Source organism: Anolis carolinensis, chromosome X, assembly GCF_035594765.1.
Source record: "Anolis carolinensis isolate JA03-04 chromosome X, rAnoCar3.1.pri, whole genome shotgun sequence".
Classification (NCBI taxonomy): Eukaryota; Metazoa; Chordata; class Lepidosauria; order Squamata; family Dactyloidae; genus Anolis; species Anolis carolinensis.
Window position 1 is genome coordinate 3199472 of NC_085847.1, and position 19329 is coordinate 3218800.

General features: G+C 38.6%; 2 protein-coding genes across 2 annotated transcripts in view; both read right to left on the minus strand.

The window, feature by feature from the left end:
• Positions 1–9436, minus strand: part of ppil2 (peptidylprolyl isomerase like 2) — a 59458-nt gene extending 50022 nt beyond the window's left edge. Inside the window, exons 1-5 of the mRNA XM_003225117.4 lie at positions 9238–9436; positions 6498–6547; positions 5398–5443; positions 5168–5230; positions 3639–3690 (exon numbers count right to left, since the gene is read on the minus strand). Of these exons, the coding sequence (XP_003225165.1) occupies positions 3639–3690; positions 5168–5230; positions 5398–5443; positions 6498–6547; positions 9238–9269 (243 nt within the window). The 5' untranslated portion in view covers positions 9270–9436. The remainder of the gene's footprint in view (positions 1–3638; positions 3691–5167; positions 5231–5397; positions 5444–6497; positions 6548–9237) is intronic.
• A 1796-nt stretch (positions 9437–11232) lies between these two features.
• The window catches only part of LOC100556463 (protein HIRA), a 45517-nt gene continuing 37420 nt past the window's right edge, over positions 11233–19329 (minus strand). Inside the window, exons 20-25 of the mRNA XM_003225118.4 lie at positions 18767–18825; positions 18395–18500; positions 16936–17058; positions 14711–14874; positions 13840–13928; positions 11233–12243 (exon numbers count right to left, since the gene is read on the minus strand). Coding sequence (XP_003225166.1) covers positions 12127–12243; positions 13840–13928; positions 14711–14874; positions 16936–17058; positions 18395–18500; positions 18767–18825 — 658 coding nt within the window. The 3' untranslated portion in view covers positions 11233–12126. The remainder of the gene's footprint in view (positions 12244–13839; positions 13929–14710; positions 14875–16935; positions 17059–18394; positions 18501–18766; positions 18826–19329) is intronic.

The following is a 19329-nucleotide window of genomic DNA, read 5'->3' on the forward strand; positions in this document are numbered from 1 at the left end:
TTTTTCCCATATATTGTATGTGTTTTTACAATAAACTTGTTACTTATACTCTGGACTCTTGTGTGGTGCAGTGGTCATAGGTGGCTCCAGGCTTGGGGTGCAACACAAATGAACTAACAGACCAGGCTGTGGCGCAGCTGGTTAGTAGCCAGCTGCAATAAATCACTACTGACCGAGAGGTCATGAGTTCGAAGCCAGCCCGGGTTGGAGTAAGCTCCCAACCATGAATAGTCTAGCTTGCTGTTGACCTATGCAGCCCGAAAGACAGTTGCATCTGTCGAGTAGGAAATTTAGGTACCGCTTTATGCGGGGAGGCTAATTTAACTAATTTACGACACCATAGAAGAATGAGGAAGTACTCCATTAAGGACTCAGTGTCACAAGTGGACGGTGAAATGGCAGCTTCCTCTGTGGCCGGAATCGAACAGACCCTCATGAAGCCAGAAGCTGGAATGTTAAATTGCCTCTGTGTCTGTCTATATATGTCATATGTCTAATGGCATTTGAATGTTTGCCATGAATATGTGCATTGTAATCCGCCCTGAGTCCCCTTTGGGGTGAGAAAGAAGGGAGGAATATAAATACTGTAAATAAATAAATAAATAAATAAATACATAATAAAACAATACACAAAATAAACATCAATGAACATATAATAACTAACACAAAAATAAGTACCATCCAAGAGGGCCAAAGAAGACTTTAAGATCATGATGGGGAGGGGGGCCTGGTAGGGTATATCTAGATGCTGTTTTTATGTTTTAATATCTTAATGTTAATGGTTTTAAATTGTATTTATATGTTGATTGTTTCTACTGATTTTATGTTATGTTTTATTTGCTTTGTATAATGAGGCATTGAATTTTTGCCTAAATGTATGTTGTATGCAGCTCTGAGTCCCCTGCGGGGTGAGAAAAGCGGGATAGAAATGAAGTTAATAATAATAATAATAATAAAAAACAATAGACATTGACAAAATCACGATCTGCCAACTGCAAAAGGCCACCCTACTGGGATCTGCACGCATCATCTGAAAATACATCACACAGTCCTAGACACTTGGGAAGTGTTTGACTTGTGATTTTGTGATACGAAATCCAGCATTTCTATCTTGTTTGCTGTGTCATAATAAAATAATAATAAATAAAAGAAATAAGCCTCATTATCCAGTTACATCATAACTATAGTTTACACACTATGGCAGTGGTTCTCAACCTGTGGTCCCCTAGATGTTTTGGCCTACAACTCCCAAAAATCCCAACCAGCTGTTAGGATTTCTGAAAGTTGAAGGCCAAAACATCTAGGGAACCACAGGTTGAGAACCATTGCACTATGGTTTAGCATGGCTTTCGAAGAGATGAATGTTTGCGTTTCTTGTGATTTTTTTCAAATTGTATTTTTATGGACAATGCAACTCAAGAGTTTAAGTCTGACACCTAAACCAACTGAAAGAGAAAAGTCTTCCTTATTGAAGCAACTGAATTACAGAGCAAACAGAATAGAGTGGTGTATGTGTCCGAAATGAATCTAGAAAGCCACCCATAACTTGCAGTCTTTAAAAGACTGGTTCATGCTTGCTATCACTTGCATAGTCCCCATGAGAGGAGAATTTATTTAACATCCTAAGAATCACAACAGCGCTTCTCCCTCCTGAAGTGTAGCCACAGCTCCCCCTCGGGGTGCTCAACATCTCCAGCAAGGGATATAGCAATATTATAGCTCAGTGGACCTCCCGCAGCTGCGATGGGTCGATTTCTTGCCATGCAAACACACAAACCCTACATTCCCATCTGCTGGAGATGATGAGAAAAGCAGGAGCGGAAAAGCGCCAAACGAAACAAAACGGAAGGAAGGAAAGGCAGGAAACTTGAGAATTACAAGCAGAGGGTCAACACACTGTTATTATTTTCTTGCTCCTTCCAAAACATCTGTCAGTTTCAAAGCCTCTTCCACCAATGTCCAGAAGAAAACAAGACAACAAATCTCTCACAACTTAGCCCTGGTTTTCTAAACCCTATGGCACACAGCAAAAAGAGAAACCGATCAGCAACTAAACATATATCCCTGTGGAATAATGTCCAGGGTGGGAGAAAGAACTCTTGCCTGTTTGAGGCAAGTGGGAATGTTGCCATTGGCCAGCTTGATTATTATTATTATTACAGTAGAGTCTCACTTATCCAAGCTAAACGGGCTGGCAGAAGCTTGGATAAGCGAATATCTTGGATAATAAGGAGGGATTAAGGAAAAGCCTATTAAACATCAAATTAGGTTATGATTTTACAAATTAAGCACCAAAGCGTCATGTTTTACAACAAATTTGACAGAAAAAGCACTTCAATTCGCAGTAATGTTATGTTGTAATTACTGTATTTACGAATTCAGCACCAAAATATCACGATATATTGAAAACATTGACTACAAAAATGGCTTGGATAATCCAGAACCTTGGATAAGCGAGGCTTGGATAAGTGAGACTCTACTGTATTATTATTAATAATAATAACTTTATTTTTATACCCCGCCTCCATCTCCCCAAGGGGACTCGGGGTGGCTTACATGGGGCCAAAAGCCCAGGCAAATACCATAGCAAACATAAAACACGTCAAATAACAGAACCACGTGCAAATATAATAATTAAACATTAACATAAAAGGATAAAATGGCAAACATTAGTAAAACATGAATTAAAACACAAAAATAGAATCGTAAAAATGAACTAGGCATTGAATGGCCTTTCAGCTTCCAAGCCCGCCTGCTTCCCGCCTGGGGGAATCCTTTATTTATTTATTTATTTCCATCATTTGCGAACAAGTGTTTAATGAATGAATTATGTTGGCTTTAACTCGGTCCAGATTAAGGTTTACGTGCAAGGTTTATGTGAACGAACAGATTAAGTATTTTTATTGTACTCTTTTAAATGTATTTATTGGATTATTTTAAATTGATTGTTTTAATTGCTATGTTTTATTTTTGTACTGTATACCGCCATTGAATTTGCCAGATTGTGAGCCGCCCTGAGTCCCTTCAGGTGAGAAGGGCGGCATAGAAATGATGGAAATAAATAAATAAATAAATAAATATTGGGAGGTGTTAGCTGGCCATGATTGTTTCATGGCTGGAATTCCCTGTTTTCTGAGTCTTGTTCTTTATTGATTGTCTGGATTTTAGAGTTTTTAAAATACTGGTAGCCAGATTTTGTTCATTTTCATGGTTTTCTCCTTTATATTGAAATTGTACACGTTTCTTGTGGATTTCAATGGTGCTCCACCATGTGACCCTTCACTCTTTTCTTAAAATCTGGGAGGGTAAGGCAGCCTATTCCAGGCAGTTGGAGAGCCTTGTGAGAGCATGCAAACACTGAGAGAGATGGGCATATGCCCACACACATATATGCTTCCTATTCAAAGCTGAAGCCATCTACAATGAGAGCTAAACAGACTAACGGGAAGGCAGATCACAACGAAGGGAGGCTCTCAAGAGGCCAATTTGTTGGATGTGTTCTCAAGAGGTCAAGGTTCTAGTCCCCCAGTAAGCCAGAAAATTCACCTGGGGCCAGACATTGCCTCAAACAAAGTTTGTTGTAAAGATACTGAAGGGAGACTAGAAAACGGATATACAATCATTGCAAGAACACCTACTTCTCCTGTGATTGGGTTCGTTCCATACTTCTTTATCCAAGGGACGATATTTCTAAAAAGACACAAAGACACAAGTCAGAACACTTTTTCAACCTCCTAAAAGCCTGATGCAGCTGGCAAAGTGAGCTGAGAAGAGCTCTCTCTCTCCAAACAGTATCTTAGCTGCAAACTCCCTCTGCATATTTCACGCTGCCCACCTAGCAGCCGAGGATCAGAGGCAAAATGTATCAGTAGGGGGACTAGAGCCCTGAACAAAAATAATGGACCCCATAAAGGAAAGGAAAAAAGAAAAATTACACCGCAAATGTGGGCGAGCTTGTGAAACAGGCCTTGACAACGTTATTGGCACAGTACACCAAATTGCATAGGTTACTACTAGTTGGCTTGATAAGTGAAAAAGGTAAGAAAAGCCATACTATGATCACCCAGTCGATTTTAACGATGAATGTTAAAAATCACTTTGTGTCATGTATTTTAATGTGTATGCTTTAATAGGTGTTTTCATGGTTGCATTTTAACTACCATATATACTCGAGTGTAAGCCAAGTTTTCAGCCCTATTTAAGGGCTAAAAAATCCCCCCTTGGCTTATACTCGAGTGAGGGTCCTGGCCGGCTTATGTTTAGGTTAGCTGATACTCGAGTATATACGGCACATTTATTTTTTTACTCTATTTATTATTATTATTATTACATTTATTATTTTACTCTATTTACTCTATTTATTATTATTTATTATCACATTTATTATTTATTTCTTATTATTTATTTTATTATTTATTATTAACTCTATTATTACATTTATTATTTTACTCTGATATTTTTATTATTATTACATTTATTTATTTATTTACATCGTTTTTACCCCGCCCTTCTCACCCGGAGGGACTCAGGGCGGCTTACAACAGTCGGCAAATTACATTGCCCAAAATACATTCAATAAAACAACGACATATTAATAAACAATAAAACAGTACCACATCAATTAAAACTCTAATTAGACTCTATTAGACCATGAATTATAACATTTAAAATACATGTATAGTTAAATTCGTTTATTATTTTACTCTGATATTATTATATTTATTATTTTACTCTATTGTTATTACATTTATTATTTTTCTCTATTATTACATTTATTATTTTTCTACATTTATTATTATTACATGTATTATTTTACTCTGATACAATAATAATAATTATTATTACATTTATTATTTTACTCTATTTTTATTATTAGAAGGATACGTAAGCACATTTACATTGAAGAAGGTTAGAATAATGATTTACTCAGAGTTGGAATCGTTCTAGATAAAAGGAGTGCACAGTTTGTTAGTTATTGGTCAGCAACGCCCTGCTAGACCCTTCTCTGGGGGTTGTAGCCCACAAAAAGGAACTTTTATATGGTCTGGAGATATCTAGCCCCTTGCTGAGCACCCCCTGGAAACTCGACCTTTAGTCTGGCTTCTAACTAGCTGACATACTAATTTGAAACTAATGAAAAATAGGGATCGGAAAAGTAGTAACTTACAACAAGTCGAAGATGATGCCTTCTGGTGTGCAAACGGGATATTCAAATGGCTGCAAAGATAAGCTGGTAGGGGGAAATGAATTAAAAACAAATTAAAGATTGGCAGGACACATTGGGACACCTTAAATCCCTCCCTCCGTAGCATTCACATTCAAATTAAATGCAGCTTTTTAGAGGAAGTATGACGGAATCAAGTAGTACAATCGAATGGAATAGAGATCAAGGCTCACCTGCAGTGGTCAAAAGGTAGGCGCCTGAAGTTGGACTGTGGAATTTCTGTTCAAAGAAGCAAAAAAACCCAGCATGTTTAATGTATGAACCTTTTCAACCAGTGATCACTATACACTCACTCTAAACCAGGGGTCCCCAAACTAAGGCCCGGGGGCCAGATGCAGCTCTCCAAGGTCATATACCTGGCCCCCGCCCTCAGTTTTATAATACAATATTTTTATATCAGTTTTAATAATATAATATATTGTATATAAATATAATATTGATAATAATCTTATGTTATACAATATAATACTAATAGAAATACCATATAATAATATTAATTATATATTATATATTACATATTATATAATAGTATAGTGGTATAGTTCAATATAGTAATATATAATGCTAATATTGTGCTATGCTAATAATATAATATATTGTATGTACATACAGCTGCTCTGAGTCCCCTTCGGGGTGAGAAGGATGGGATATAAATGTAGTAAAGGAATGCACTAAATAAATAATTAATTTTAGACTTCGCCTCGGCCAAAATCTGACATGACTTGAAGGCACACAACAACAACAACAATCCTAATTAACTTGACTATCTCATTGGCCAGTAGCAGGTCCACACTTTCCATTGAAATCCTAATAGGTTTATGTTGGTTAAAATTGTTTTCATTTTTAAGTATTGTATTGTTCTTTTGTTGTTGTTGTTGTTGCTGCACTACAAATAAGACATGTGCAGTATGCATAGAAAATTGCTTGTATTTTTTTTCAAATGATAATTCGGCCCCTCCAGAGTCTGAAGGATTGTGGACCGGCCCTCTTCTTAAAAAGTTTGGGGACCCCTGCTCTAAACTGTGATTGCAACAAGTTAACTACATCACATATCAAAACATAAACATTTAAGAGCCCAAACTGGATGTTTTGACTGATTTGAACATGCCAAGGTAAACAACTACTTTCGTGTATGCCTGTGAATTGTAAGAGTTGGTTGCTATGGGTCTATTTAATGAGCTACTTATAGAGCCCATGCCAAACATACAAATCGTGAAAGGGACTATTGTGAGAATTAAAAAAAAAACCCACACAAGTTCTATTGGTCGCATACCTGCTTTTTTTCCTCCGTAAAAATGTGTATATTCCGTACAAGTTATGTACCTTAAAAAAAAAAAGAGACAAGGTTAAACAATGCACGGCCAAGGCTTTTTGAAAACTTGGAATAGATATTCCAAACAAGCATTTCACTAAGGTCCTTATATGCAAATAATATAAATATACAGCATCCAAAATAAGAAGAGTCCCTTGTAATATAACTGTTGGAATATTATTTTTATGCCCTTCGGGGTGAGAAGGGTGGAATATGAATGTTTTAAATAAATAATAATAAATAATAAATAAATGTTATTATTATGAACACAGGGTGTTTTGGATTACAGAATACCTGTATTTGCTTATAGGTTCGTAATGGAGATGGGATTCAAGTCTGAACATCAAATTCATAGAACCATAGATTTTGAAGAGATCACATGGGCCATCTGGTCCAAATCCTTTCAGCCATGCAGGAAAAGTGCAATAAAAGCTTCCCTGACAGATGGCCATCCAGCCTCTGTTTAAAAGTCTCCAAGGAAGGAGTTTCCACCAGACGCCGAGGTAGAGTTCCACTGCTGAACACCTCTTCTTATGGTCAGGAAGTTCCTCCTAATGTTCAGGTGAAATCTCCTTTCCTGTCATTTGAACCCATGGCTCCATGTGTCCTAGGCCCCTTCCACACAGCTGTATAAAATCCACATTGAACTGGTTTGTATGGCAGTGTGGATTCAGATAACGCAGTACAAAGCAGATATGATCCGACATGGTCCGAACTAAGGTTTATGTGCCTTAGGTTTATGTGCCTCTGGATGAATGGACTTGAGTACAGTAGAATCTCACTTATCCAAGCTTCGCTTTATCCAAGGTTCTGGATTATCCAAGCCATTTTTGTAGTCAATGTTTTCAATATATCGTGATATTTTGGTGCTAAATTCGTAAATACAGTAATTACAACATAACATTACTGTGTATTGAACTACTTTTTCTGTCAAATTGTATCACATGTTTTGGTGCTTAATTTGTAAAACCATAACCTAATTTGATGTTTAATAGGCTTTTCCTTAATCCCTCCTTATTAGCCAAGATACTCGCTTATCCAAGCTTCTGCTGGCTCGTTTAGCTTGGATAAGTGAGACTCTACTGTATTTATGTTTTAAAGCTTTGTATAATGTTTTGTGGAACCCCTGGTGGCACAGTGTATTAAAGCACTGAGCTGCTGAACTTGCAGACTGAAAAGTCACAGGTTCGAATCCTGGGCGCGGCGTGAGCGCTCGCTGTTAGCTCCAGCTTCTGCCAACCTAGCAGTTCGAAAACATGCCAATGTGAGTAGATCAATAGGTACTGCTCAGGCAGGAAGGTAACAGCGCTCCATGTAGTCATGCCAATGGCCGCATGACCTTGGAGGTGTCTACGGACAATGCCGGCTCTTCGGCTTAGAAATGGAGATGAGCATCAACCCCCTGAGTCGGACACGACTGGACTTAACGTCAGGGGAAACCTTTACCTTTATCTATCTGGATGAATCCCAAACTGACCATCCCAAACCGACTCCAAATGAATTTACTGCACTTTATTTGTTATCTTGAATGTACAACTTATAATGTGGACTTTAGCTTATCTATTACTGCAACCTTGCTGGTTTTAATGTTATGTCTTATTAAGCGTGTTTTTATATCCTATGGTACTGTTCAGATTTTATAATTGGTACATGTTTTTGTTTATTGATGTATTGCATAGTGTTATTGTTTTAATTTGATATTTCTGTGAGCCGCCCCGAGTCCCCTTTGGGGAGATGGAGGCAGGATATAAATAAACTAAATAATAATAATAATAATAATAATAATGAACGGATTTAAGTATTTATATGTTTTTAAGCTTTGTATAATGTTTTTATTAAGTATTTAATTGATTTCACTGTGTTGTCTCCTTCCCCTTCACTCCTGGAATGTTTACACTTTGTCCTTTGACCCAAAGCACTTTAGAACTTTGTCATTGCACCTTAGTTTTGGTGACCCCGTCATGCCATCCCCTCCACCAACCTGGTGGTTTATTTTATTTTAATTTAACTGATTTTATTTTTAGCTGATTTGTATGTTAACAGACTTTTTATGATTTACTGTATTGGTTTGAAGGTAACTGTTTTGTATAACTGCTGATTTTACTGTCTTTGTATTGCAATGTGTTTTAACTGTTTTATTGTTTTGTATTTCGGGCTTCTGACCCATGTAGCCGGGTCATATTATTATTATTATTATTATTGTCTGATTTCATTGAATTTTGTTTTGGGCATTGAATTTTGCCAATTTTTGTAAGCCACCTTGAGTCCCTCTGGGTGAGAAAGGCGGGGTAGAAATGTTGTAAATAAATAAATAATCATATTAGGGCGCGTTGAAGTGTCCAAAAGCAAAGGTGTTGCTCTGGGTGCTGCCCCACTGGCGAATTAAGACTGTTTCAACACCATTTTAAATGTCTATGGAGTCCTGGGAGCTGGCACTTTGGTGAGCCCTGACTCTCTGGCAAGAGAAGGCTCAAGGCCTTGCAAAACTACAACTCCCAGAAGCCATGGCCGTTGAAAGTAGTATCAAATTACATTAATTCTTTTTGTGTCAGTGGATGAATACTCTCAGCCACTTAATTTGGGACTGTTTTGGAGTTCTGAGGCAGGGCTGAGGCGCTGGAACGCTCTCCCAGGCCAAAAGCGGAAGAGTTTCGCAGGCCCACACGAGTTATTTTGGACTTGAGGCGAAGCTTTGACTCACATTTTGTCCTTTTGGTGCTGCCTTTTCCCCATGGCGCTCGCTTCAGTGACTCCTCTCGGGGCTGAAGGAAAACAAGAGAGTCCCCGGCTTCAAAAGGAACAAAAACAGGCCTTTTCTCGCTTCACTCGCTTCGACTCAAGCGCCTCAAACGCTCCCTCAAAACGCCTCAAACTCTGCCACTTCCGGTTTGTGGCCGAGTGCACCATTTATATCGGCTCCCTCTGGAAACAAGCGCCTGTGCTTTTGAGTTCCGGGTGTCCTTTGGTCTCATCTCTCACCATCTCTCACTTTGGTTTTTTCTTCTTAAAATTCCTGTTTATTTTCAATTTCCCCAAACTGTGGTCCTTTGGCTTATTGGACTCCAACTCCCAGAAGCCCCAACCAGCTTGGGCAAGGCGCTGGAATTCTGGGAGATGAAGTCCAAAACATCTGGACATGTCATATCTTAAGCTCAAGTTGAAGGGGGCATCTACACTATGGAATGGATGTACAGTAGAGTCTCACTTATCCAACACTCGCTTATCCAACGTTCTGGATTATCCAACACATTTTTGTAGTCAATGTTTTCAATACATCATGATATTTTGGTGCTAAATTCGTAAATACAGTAATTACTACATAGCATTACTGCTTATTGAACTATTTTTTCTGTCAAATTTATTGTTAGACATGATGTTCTGGTGCTTAATTTGTAAAATCATGACCTAATTTGATGTTTAATAGGCTTCTCCTTAATCTCTCCTTATTATCCAACATATTCGCTTATCCAACGTTCTGCCGGCCGGTTTATGTTGGATAAGTGAGACTCTACTGTAGTTTGATAATAGCTACCATGGCTCAATGCTGTGGGATCCTGGGATTTGTAGTTTGGTGAGGGGTTACTATCTTGTAAAACTACAGTTCCAATTCACATAATGTTTACTTTGGTTGGATGGTGCTTGCTACCCCCGATTCATTAGAAAGACAAAATAAACACGAGAGAAATAAAATCAGAGGATTATCACAAGCTCAGGTAGTTTCCCGGCTACAGTAGAGTCTCACTTATCCAACATAAACGGGCCGGCAGAACGTTGGATAAGCAAATATGTTGGATAATAAGGAGGGATTAAGGAAAAGCCTATTAAACATCAAATTAGGTTATCGTTTTACAAATTAAGCACCAAAACATCATGTCATACAACAAATTTGACAGAAAAAGTAGTTCAATACGCAGTAATGCTATGTAGTGGTTACTGTATTTACGAATTTAGCACCAAAATATCTTGATATATTGAAAACCTTGACTACAAAAATGCGTTGGATAATCTAGAACGTTGGATAAGCGAGTGTTGGATAAGTGAGACTCTACTGTATTTCTCCTTATACGGAATGGCTGAATTACACATTTGGCTGCTGTGTTTAAGTCTGAAAAGAATTACAAGTACACTTGTATAGGTAACCAATAGCGAAGACAACCTGGTGTAAAGTATGAGGAATGGCTCTTCTAAAACTCTCACTTTATGATCATTGTCAACATTGTCTCATATGGATGTACTATATTTCATCACACAATAGCCACACTTTTAAATCCTTTTTTTGTTGGAAGTGGGCAACACTATTATGTGATGAAATAAAATTGGTGCCTTGTTTGTTGGCTAATTTAACTAATTTATGACACCATAAAACTTCCAGCAGCATGCAGAAGAATGAGGAAGTACTCCATCAAGGACTCGGTGTCACAGGTGGACAGTGAAGCGGCATATCCTAATGATGCCGGAAGCTAGAATGTTAATTGCCTCCGTGTCTGTCGATATATGTCATATGTCTAATAATGGCATTGAATGTTTGCCATGTATGCGTGCATTGTGATCTGCCCTGAGTCCCCTTCGGGATGAGAAGCTGGAATATAAATACTGTAAATAAATAAATACATAATAAAACAATACATAAAATAAACATCAAGGGTGGAATATAAATAGTGATTCTGATTCTATAAGCAGCACACAAACATCCACGTTGGTTCTTAGATCAATGCAGTGTTCATTTATTATTTGTACTTACAAAAAAGAAACTTCCCAAAGCCCAGCCCTCCCTTTTCAACTATTCCCCCTCCCACAAATGCCTTTTAGAAATAGTTAAAAATTAACAACCAGAGAACATAAATTTTTGTAACAATTATTCAGCAACACATCTGTCATAATTCAACAGGTTAAGTTTCGGACAACCAGTCAACTCGGTAAAAGGGGGGGGGAAGGGCGCGCGCAAAATTCTGGTTATTGGCCAAATAATTTCTTTTCTTTTTCTCATATTACAAGTTAGCAAATTTCTAGTACAAAAATAGTCCATGTGATAGAACAGCCTGCTTTCCGTTTATTGTTATTCACAGTTACGAGTCTGTCAGCTGCATAATTCCTTAGGCGTTTTGACGAATTTTTGTTCTATGGGACTTCTCCTCGTGTAACCCAAATGTATGACAGAGCGGCAAGAAATCCTTAGCAAAGAAACCCCAGAACGAGGGCGAATGTGACGTTCGGTTTATCGTCTGTGCTTTTTCTGTTATCTCCAAAATCCAGGCCCTCTTTTGATCACCGGGAGATCCCGAATCAAAAGGATCCCCAGAGGACATTTTGCAAGGCAGGCCACAAGTGAGCAACTGCAGGGCACAAATTTCATTTGGAAAACAAATCCCCATGCTCTATCCATCCCCTTATTCCACATTTTCCTCTCGTGACCTTCTTTTTAAGAAACAAAACAAAACAGAACAGTATTTTGTTTTTGTTAGAACACCTCGGGAGGCGGCTCGTGTACCTCCCCTTCCCATCCAACTCTGACTATGGCCCTCGGCTTCTGTCTGAATGCTTTTCGGCAACTGTTTTCCCTCCGCGGGCCAGAGAAACGCCCGAGACAATGCTACTGGTCTCTCAAGATGTCTAGTTGCTCTTGATATTCGGTGAAGAGCCGCTGGAAACGAAGGTTTTGGCCAATGACTGGAAGAAGCTCCTTGAGCAGGTCTCGCTTTCGTAAGCCCTGTAAAGGGGGACAAAAAAAGATTCAGGACAGTAAATAAAAAAACACCACTCAAATACCAGGGGAATTCCTGACAGGAAACAATCAGGGCCCGCTAACACCTCCCAACAAAGGATTCCCCCAGGCAGGAAGCAGCCAGACCTTGACGCTCCAAGGCTATTATTATTTTTTATTTACAACATTTTTATCCCGCCTTTCTCACCCGAGGGGACTCAAGATGGCTTACAACAACTGGCAAAATGCAATGCCCAAATACAATCAATAAAAATCAACAACACATCTAAAACGATTAACAGTAATTAATAAAAGCACATTATACAAGCTTAAAATATATAGCTACTCAATCCATTCTTCCAAGAGCCTTGTACGTAGACCTTAGTTCAGACCATGTCAAATGTAATGCAGGATAAAAAAAACTATCTAGTAATGTAATTTATAATAATAATAATTTTATTTTTATACCCCGCCCCATCTCCCCAAGGGGACTCGGGGAGGCTTACATGGGGCCAAGCCCAGGCAAAACAGACAATATAAAACACAACAATAAAAACAAATCAATCAACAATAAAGCAAGTCATAAAACAAATAAAATCATATAAAACAAACATTGAATTATGTATTCCACATTTCTCCCAATACTATTCAATATTAATCAAGGTGGCCAATTGAAACATTCACACCTGCCTCAAACAGAGTTTTTCTCCCACCCTGAACATTCCACATATATATAAAACCCCACTTATAATAATAATAATAATAATAATAATAATAATAATAATAATAACTTTATTTTATTTATTACTGTTCAGGCTATTTGTTGTTTGATGATGTTTCTATGTTGTTACGATGTTGTTTTAAATTTTATTCAGTTATGTTTTTAATCTATGTCTCATCGGGCTTGTCCCCATGTAAGCTCCCCCCCAATCCCTTCGAGATGGAGGTGGGATACAAAAATAAAATTATTATATTATAAGTGGGGTTTCATATATTTGTGGAATGTTCAGGGTGGGAGAAAAGTTCTTGTCTGTTTGAGCCAGGTATGAGTGTTTCAATTTAGGATCTTGATTAGCATTGAACAGACTTTCAGCTTCAAGGTCTGGCTGCTTACTGCCTTGGGGAATCCTTTGTTGGGAGGTGTTAGCTGGCCCTGATTGTTTCCTGTCTGGAATTCCGAAGTCAGGGCTCCTCAAACTTTTTAAACAGGGCCAGTTCACAGTCCCTAAGCCTGCGGGGGATCAGATAATAATAATAATAATAATAATAATAATAATAATAATAATTATTATTATTATTATTATTTTATTCTTATCCCCGAAGGGACTCGGGGCGGCTTACATGGGGCCAAGCCCGAACAGAACAATAAAAACAAAACAGTAAAACCAATAATCAGACAATAAAAGCAAGTCATAAAAAACCACAGACTATAGTTTATTGTTGTTGTTGTGTGCCTTCAAGTCATTTCAGACTCAGGGCAACCCTAAGACATCCCTCTCATAGGGTTTTCTTGTCAAGATGTATTCAAAGGGGATTTGCCTTTGTCTTCATCTGAGGCTGAGAGAGTGTGACTTGAATAAAGAAGGGGGTGGAGAGACTTACCACCACAGTTGATTCCCACTGACTTCCAGAGGAGGAATGGACCGGCCCCAATAAATCCTTGCATAATTCCCGCAGGCGATATTCAAACCCTAGTGGAAACACAAACAAAAATTAATAATAAACTTTCTTTACAGACCGCCCTATCTCCTCGAAGGGACTCAGGGCGGTTTCCAACAACATGGCAACCATTCAATGGCAAAAGAAAACCATACAGTAGTTTACACCAGGACAAGGCACGTTAGACAATATAAGCAACCTAACTGTAACTTAATAAACAACGTGATAAAAAAAGGAAATAAAATTAAAAAATATCATAAAATACAGAAACCCTGATAAAAAGACACTAAAAATAAAATATAAAACCGAATACATCGGAGCATACTTATACACAGGAATAGTATCCAAGACAGAAAGACAGAAGGGGCCGGGCCAGCTGCAATAAATCACTCTGACCAAAAGGTCATGAGTTCGAGGCCAGCCCATGTCAGGGTGAGCACCCAACAATTAAAATAAAATATAGCCCCTGCTCATTGTTGACCTAAGCAACCCGAAAGATAGTTGCATCTATCAAGTAGGAATTTAGGTACCACTTATATGTGGGGAGGCTAATTTATGACACCACAAAAAAAAAAAAAAAATCACCCAGCCGCCGTTGGAATGAGGAAGTTGCCATTGCAGTGGACGATGAAGCAGCTGCTCCCCCTGTGGCCGGAATCAAGCATGCCCTCAGGAAGCTGGAGAAGATTTAAATTGCCTCTGCGTCTGTCTCAGTTCTATGTTTATATGGCATTGAATGTTTGCGGGAAATTTGACAATTCAATGGGCATTTTCTCCCGCTGTGGTAGACGGAAAAGGAAAACGGGATGCTCACCTTCATTAACTAGATACCGTGCATAGATAAGGAGCCAGTGGCGGTATTCGTGACTCGACTGCAAAGTCAAGGCAGCTGCCACCTGGCTCTCCAAGTAGGCCAGGGTCGTTTCCTGCTGGACCAAGAGAGGCATGGAGAACAACTTGGCCGCTTGCCTTCCGGAACTGCAACAAGGAATAAAGACAAGAGCATTTTCATCTTCTGAAATGTAGCCCACAACACTAGGTATTCCTTGTTGGTCTCCCACCCAATTCCTAACCAGGGTTGACCCTGCTTAGTTTCCACGATCAAGCAGGATCTGGTGCCTTTAGGGCAGTGATGGCCAACCTATGACACGCGTGTCAGCACTGACACGCCTAGCCATTTTTGCTGACATGCTGCCGCGTGCAGATTGATTGGATGACTATGTATTTTGTGGCCAAATTTGGTGTGATTTGGTCCAGTGGTTTTGTTGTTTACTCCATGGGAATTATGCACATTACATCATATCTATATATATAAAAGAGTGATGGCATCAGGGCAGCGGACAAAACAACAAAACTACAGGCCCCCCAACCTCGAAATTTGACAACACAACCCATCCATTCACGGCTCTAGGTTGATACAACAAAAAGAAAAGAAAAATAAAGTCCTAATTACAGGGAGAGGAATAATAGTTTTTATCCAATTGCTGCCAGTTAGAAGGCTAAGCTCCGCCCACTTGGTCTCCTAGCAACCCACTCAGCCCAGGGGGGACAGGCAGAGTTAGGCCTAACTTAGGCCTCTTTCACAGATTATCTAATTTGCACTGGATTATATGGCAGTGTAGACTCAAGGCCCTTCCACACAGCTATATCACCCATTTAGAATCTTATATTATCTGCTTTGAACTGGATTATCTTGACTCCACACTGCCATATAATCCACTTCAGTGTGCATACTAAACATAAAGACAACCATACAACAGACATTCAATACCACCACTAGCTCAACAATTTCTCACCAACACCAACAGACAACGCCACAGCAACGCGTGGCCGGACACAGCTAGTATATATATATAATATCATTCTATTATTATTGTAGTACATTATATTTTTACTCTTATATTATTATTATATTATTTATTATTCATATTTACATCAAGCTCAAATGTAAGATAAGACTGTCCAACTCTGATCAAATCATTAATCTCATCTTCTTCAATGTAAATGTGCTTTTGTATCCTTTTAATAATAATAGAGTAAAATAATACATGTAATAATAATAATAATAAATACAGGAAAATAATACAAGTAATAATAAATAGAGTAAAATAATAAATGCAATAAAGATAAGATCAGAGTGAAATATTAAATGTATTAATAATAAAAAATAGAGTAAATTAAATACAGTAGAGTCTCACTTATCCAACACTCGCTTATCCAATGTTCTGGATTATCCAAGCCATTTTTTTAGTCAATGTTTTCAATATATCGTGATATTTTGGTGCTAAATTCATAAATACAGTAATTACTACATAGCATTACTGCGTATTGAACTACTTTTTCTGCCAAATTTGTTGTCTAACATGATGTTTTGGTGCTTCATTTGTAAAATCATAACCTAATTTGATGTTTAATAGGCTTTTCCTTAATGCCTCCTTATTATCCAACATATTCGCTTATCCAACATTCTGCCGGCCCGTTTATGTTGGATAAGTGAGACTTTACTGTATAATAGTAGCAACAACAATAGAGAAAAATAATAAATGTAATAATACTAATAATAATAGAGAAAAATAATAAATGTACCATATATTCGAGCATAAGCTGACTCAAATATAAGCCAACCAGGACCCTCACCCGAGTATAAGCCGAGGGGGGCTTTTTCAGTCTTAAAAAAGGGCTGAAAAGGTAGGCTTATACTCGAGTATATACAGTATAATAGTTCCATCTGTGAATACAGAGGTGTTTTTCAATGATCAGAGGATATCTTACAGTATAAAAAATAGGCCTAATGGAGATGAGAGAGACAGGGGAAAGTAATGGAGATGGGCTAAACAGGATGGACAGGTAATTATACCAAGCCACATCTACATTGCCAAATAATAATAATAATTCAGTTTCTGAATCGAGATGTTCTGCATGTGTGCCTCCTCCAACTTTCAAAAGCCCCCTGCAAGTCATAATAGTCCGAATCTGCCACAGGAGTGGAAAGGAAAGGAAGGCCCGTATTAAAAAGGAATGCCACACGCCAGGTCTTACTTCGACGTCTTCCCTTGGATTATGGCTAAAGGTCCTGAGCACAGCATCGCCTCCTGGGACGGCAAACTGCTCCTGAAGTCCGCACATTGCGCTAGAGTCTCCTGCTTGTCGGAGATCAGGTTCCTGGGAAAGGAAGGAATATTGATGGTGAAGAAATGAAGACGCAGGACTCTAAACATCCAAACAGACAGCCGACTATTCCAGGATCTCATGACCTCAAAACTAAAAGGCCTAATCCTTGAAACCCATTTGAAATCCACTCTGCCACAGAGCAAAAATGGAAGAACGAGCCACAGAACAAGAACAGTTTTAAGTGACATGAAAAGTCTTGCAATTTAATTCATTCAGAAGCAACTGAGTTCAATGGAGTATAACATTCTATTGCAGAATTCCCATAGAATTAGACCTACGAGATGGTATTATTATGATGTTTATTTATAACCACCCTGAGTCCTTCCGGGGTAAGAGGATGGGTTATAAATAGCTTATTATTATTATTATTATTATTATTATTATTATTATTATTATTATCATCATCATCATCATCATTATTATATCCCACTTTTTCTATCCACAAAGGAGATAATTTAGTGAAGTCAACGTGACATTTTCAGCCACTTGTCATGCACGGCTTCTTCAAAAAAGCGGATCCAAATTGGCAGAGTCAAAAATTGACCCAACAAAATCTACTTTTTTTGTTGACAGTGTACATATTTTTTCCATATTTTTAATTAAAATTTTGAACAGAAAAAAAGACATAAACAATACAGCTGGGCCGGTCTGTGGCACAGCTGGTTAGTAGCCAGCTGCAATAAATCACTGCTGATCGAGAGGTCATGAGTTCGAAGCCATGCCCGCGTCAGATTGAGCACCCGACCATTAAAATAGCTCAGCTCGTTGTTGATCTAAGCAACCCGAAAGATAGTTACATTTTTCAAGCAGGAAATGTAGGTACCACTTATGTGGGGAGGCTAATTTAACAAATTTACAACACCATAAAAAAATAATCCAGCAGCGTGAGGAAAGGAATGAGGAAGTATCTATCAAGGACTTGTTGTCACAGTGGATGATGAAGCAGCAGCTCCCTCTGTGGCCGGAATCGAGCATACCCTTATGAAGTCAGAAGCTGGAATGTCTGTGTGTGTCGTAAGTCTAATGGCATTTAATGTTTACTAGTATATGTACATTGTGATCCACCCTGAGTCCCCTTTGGGGTGAGAAGGGCGGAATATAAATACTGTAAATAAATAGATAAATAAATGAATGAATGTATAAACATAGACACATTAATGCTGCATTCTACGGCCCACTTATTCCAAGATAGGAATCCTCTGAATTTCTACAGAAAAAAGCTGTTATTTTAACGTAAGCCTGAACTAAAACTTACTGAACCGCCAAAGTTTGAGCCAGAGCTCCGCTCCTATTTAGTATAATGGAGAACCAAACATGGGGTACTTACCAGGATGACAGAGATGGACTAAAACAGTATGCTCTCCCATCCGACATATTCATAATCGGGATGCCGTGTTGCGTCAACAAGATCTGAGACACAGTGGTTTCGCTTCCTAGGGGATCACATCACACCAAATGCTTAGATGGGGTCACTGAAGAGCAGTGCAAGGTTTTAAAGCAGTGACCGGATGGCCATCTGTTGGGAGGAGTTAGATTGTGTCCTTCCTTTGTCATTATCCCTTATCAAGTTGGAGGAGGCACAGACTTCCTTTATTATATTTTAAGCAGGTTGGACTAGATGGCCCTTGGGGTTTCTTCTGTGAACCGGCCCATAGTTTAAGGGCCTATAGTTTAGTATGTAGCTTTTTGGTATCCTTACCCGCCAAAATGGTCTGCAGAGACTCGTCTTTCACCACGACCGAGCGTTTCTGAACGTTCCTGAAAAAAATAAGACAAAGCACAACTATTTCAAACCCGGAAAGAGACACATCTAGCTATAGCTCCCACTATTCAGGAGACACCAATGGCCCTCCCTCCAATGACATTGCAGGTTATAGTGAGCGCCGTAAACATGTCCAAGAGCCTGCCAATGTCTTCCACAAGCACCATCCTGCCCACCACCTAAGTGAAGGCTAGATTTCACCCTAGATTTGGTTTTTCCTCCACCACAGTCATCCCAGTGTTTCTGACTCTCTCCATTGGTGTAGAATTTGCATGACCCCGCCCACTGTCTCTCCCATAACCCTTTCCTAGTCTTTTATATGGCACACAGCAAACAGAGGAATTAATCAGCAACTGAACAGTATATAAATGCTGTAATCCGCTCTGAGTCCCTTAGGGAAGAAGAGTGGAATATAAATAGAGTGTATTATTATTATTATTATTATTGACACAAGGACATAGTATGAAACAGCAAACAAGATATATATGCTGGATTTCATA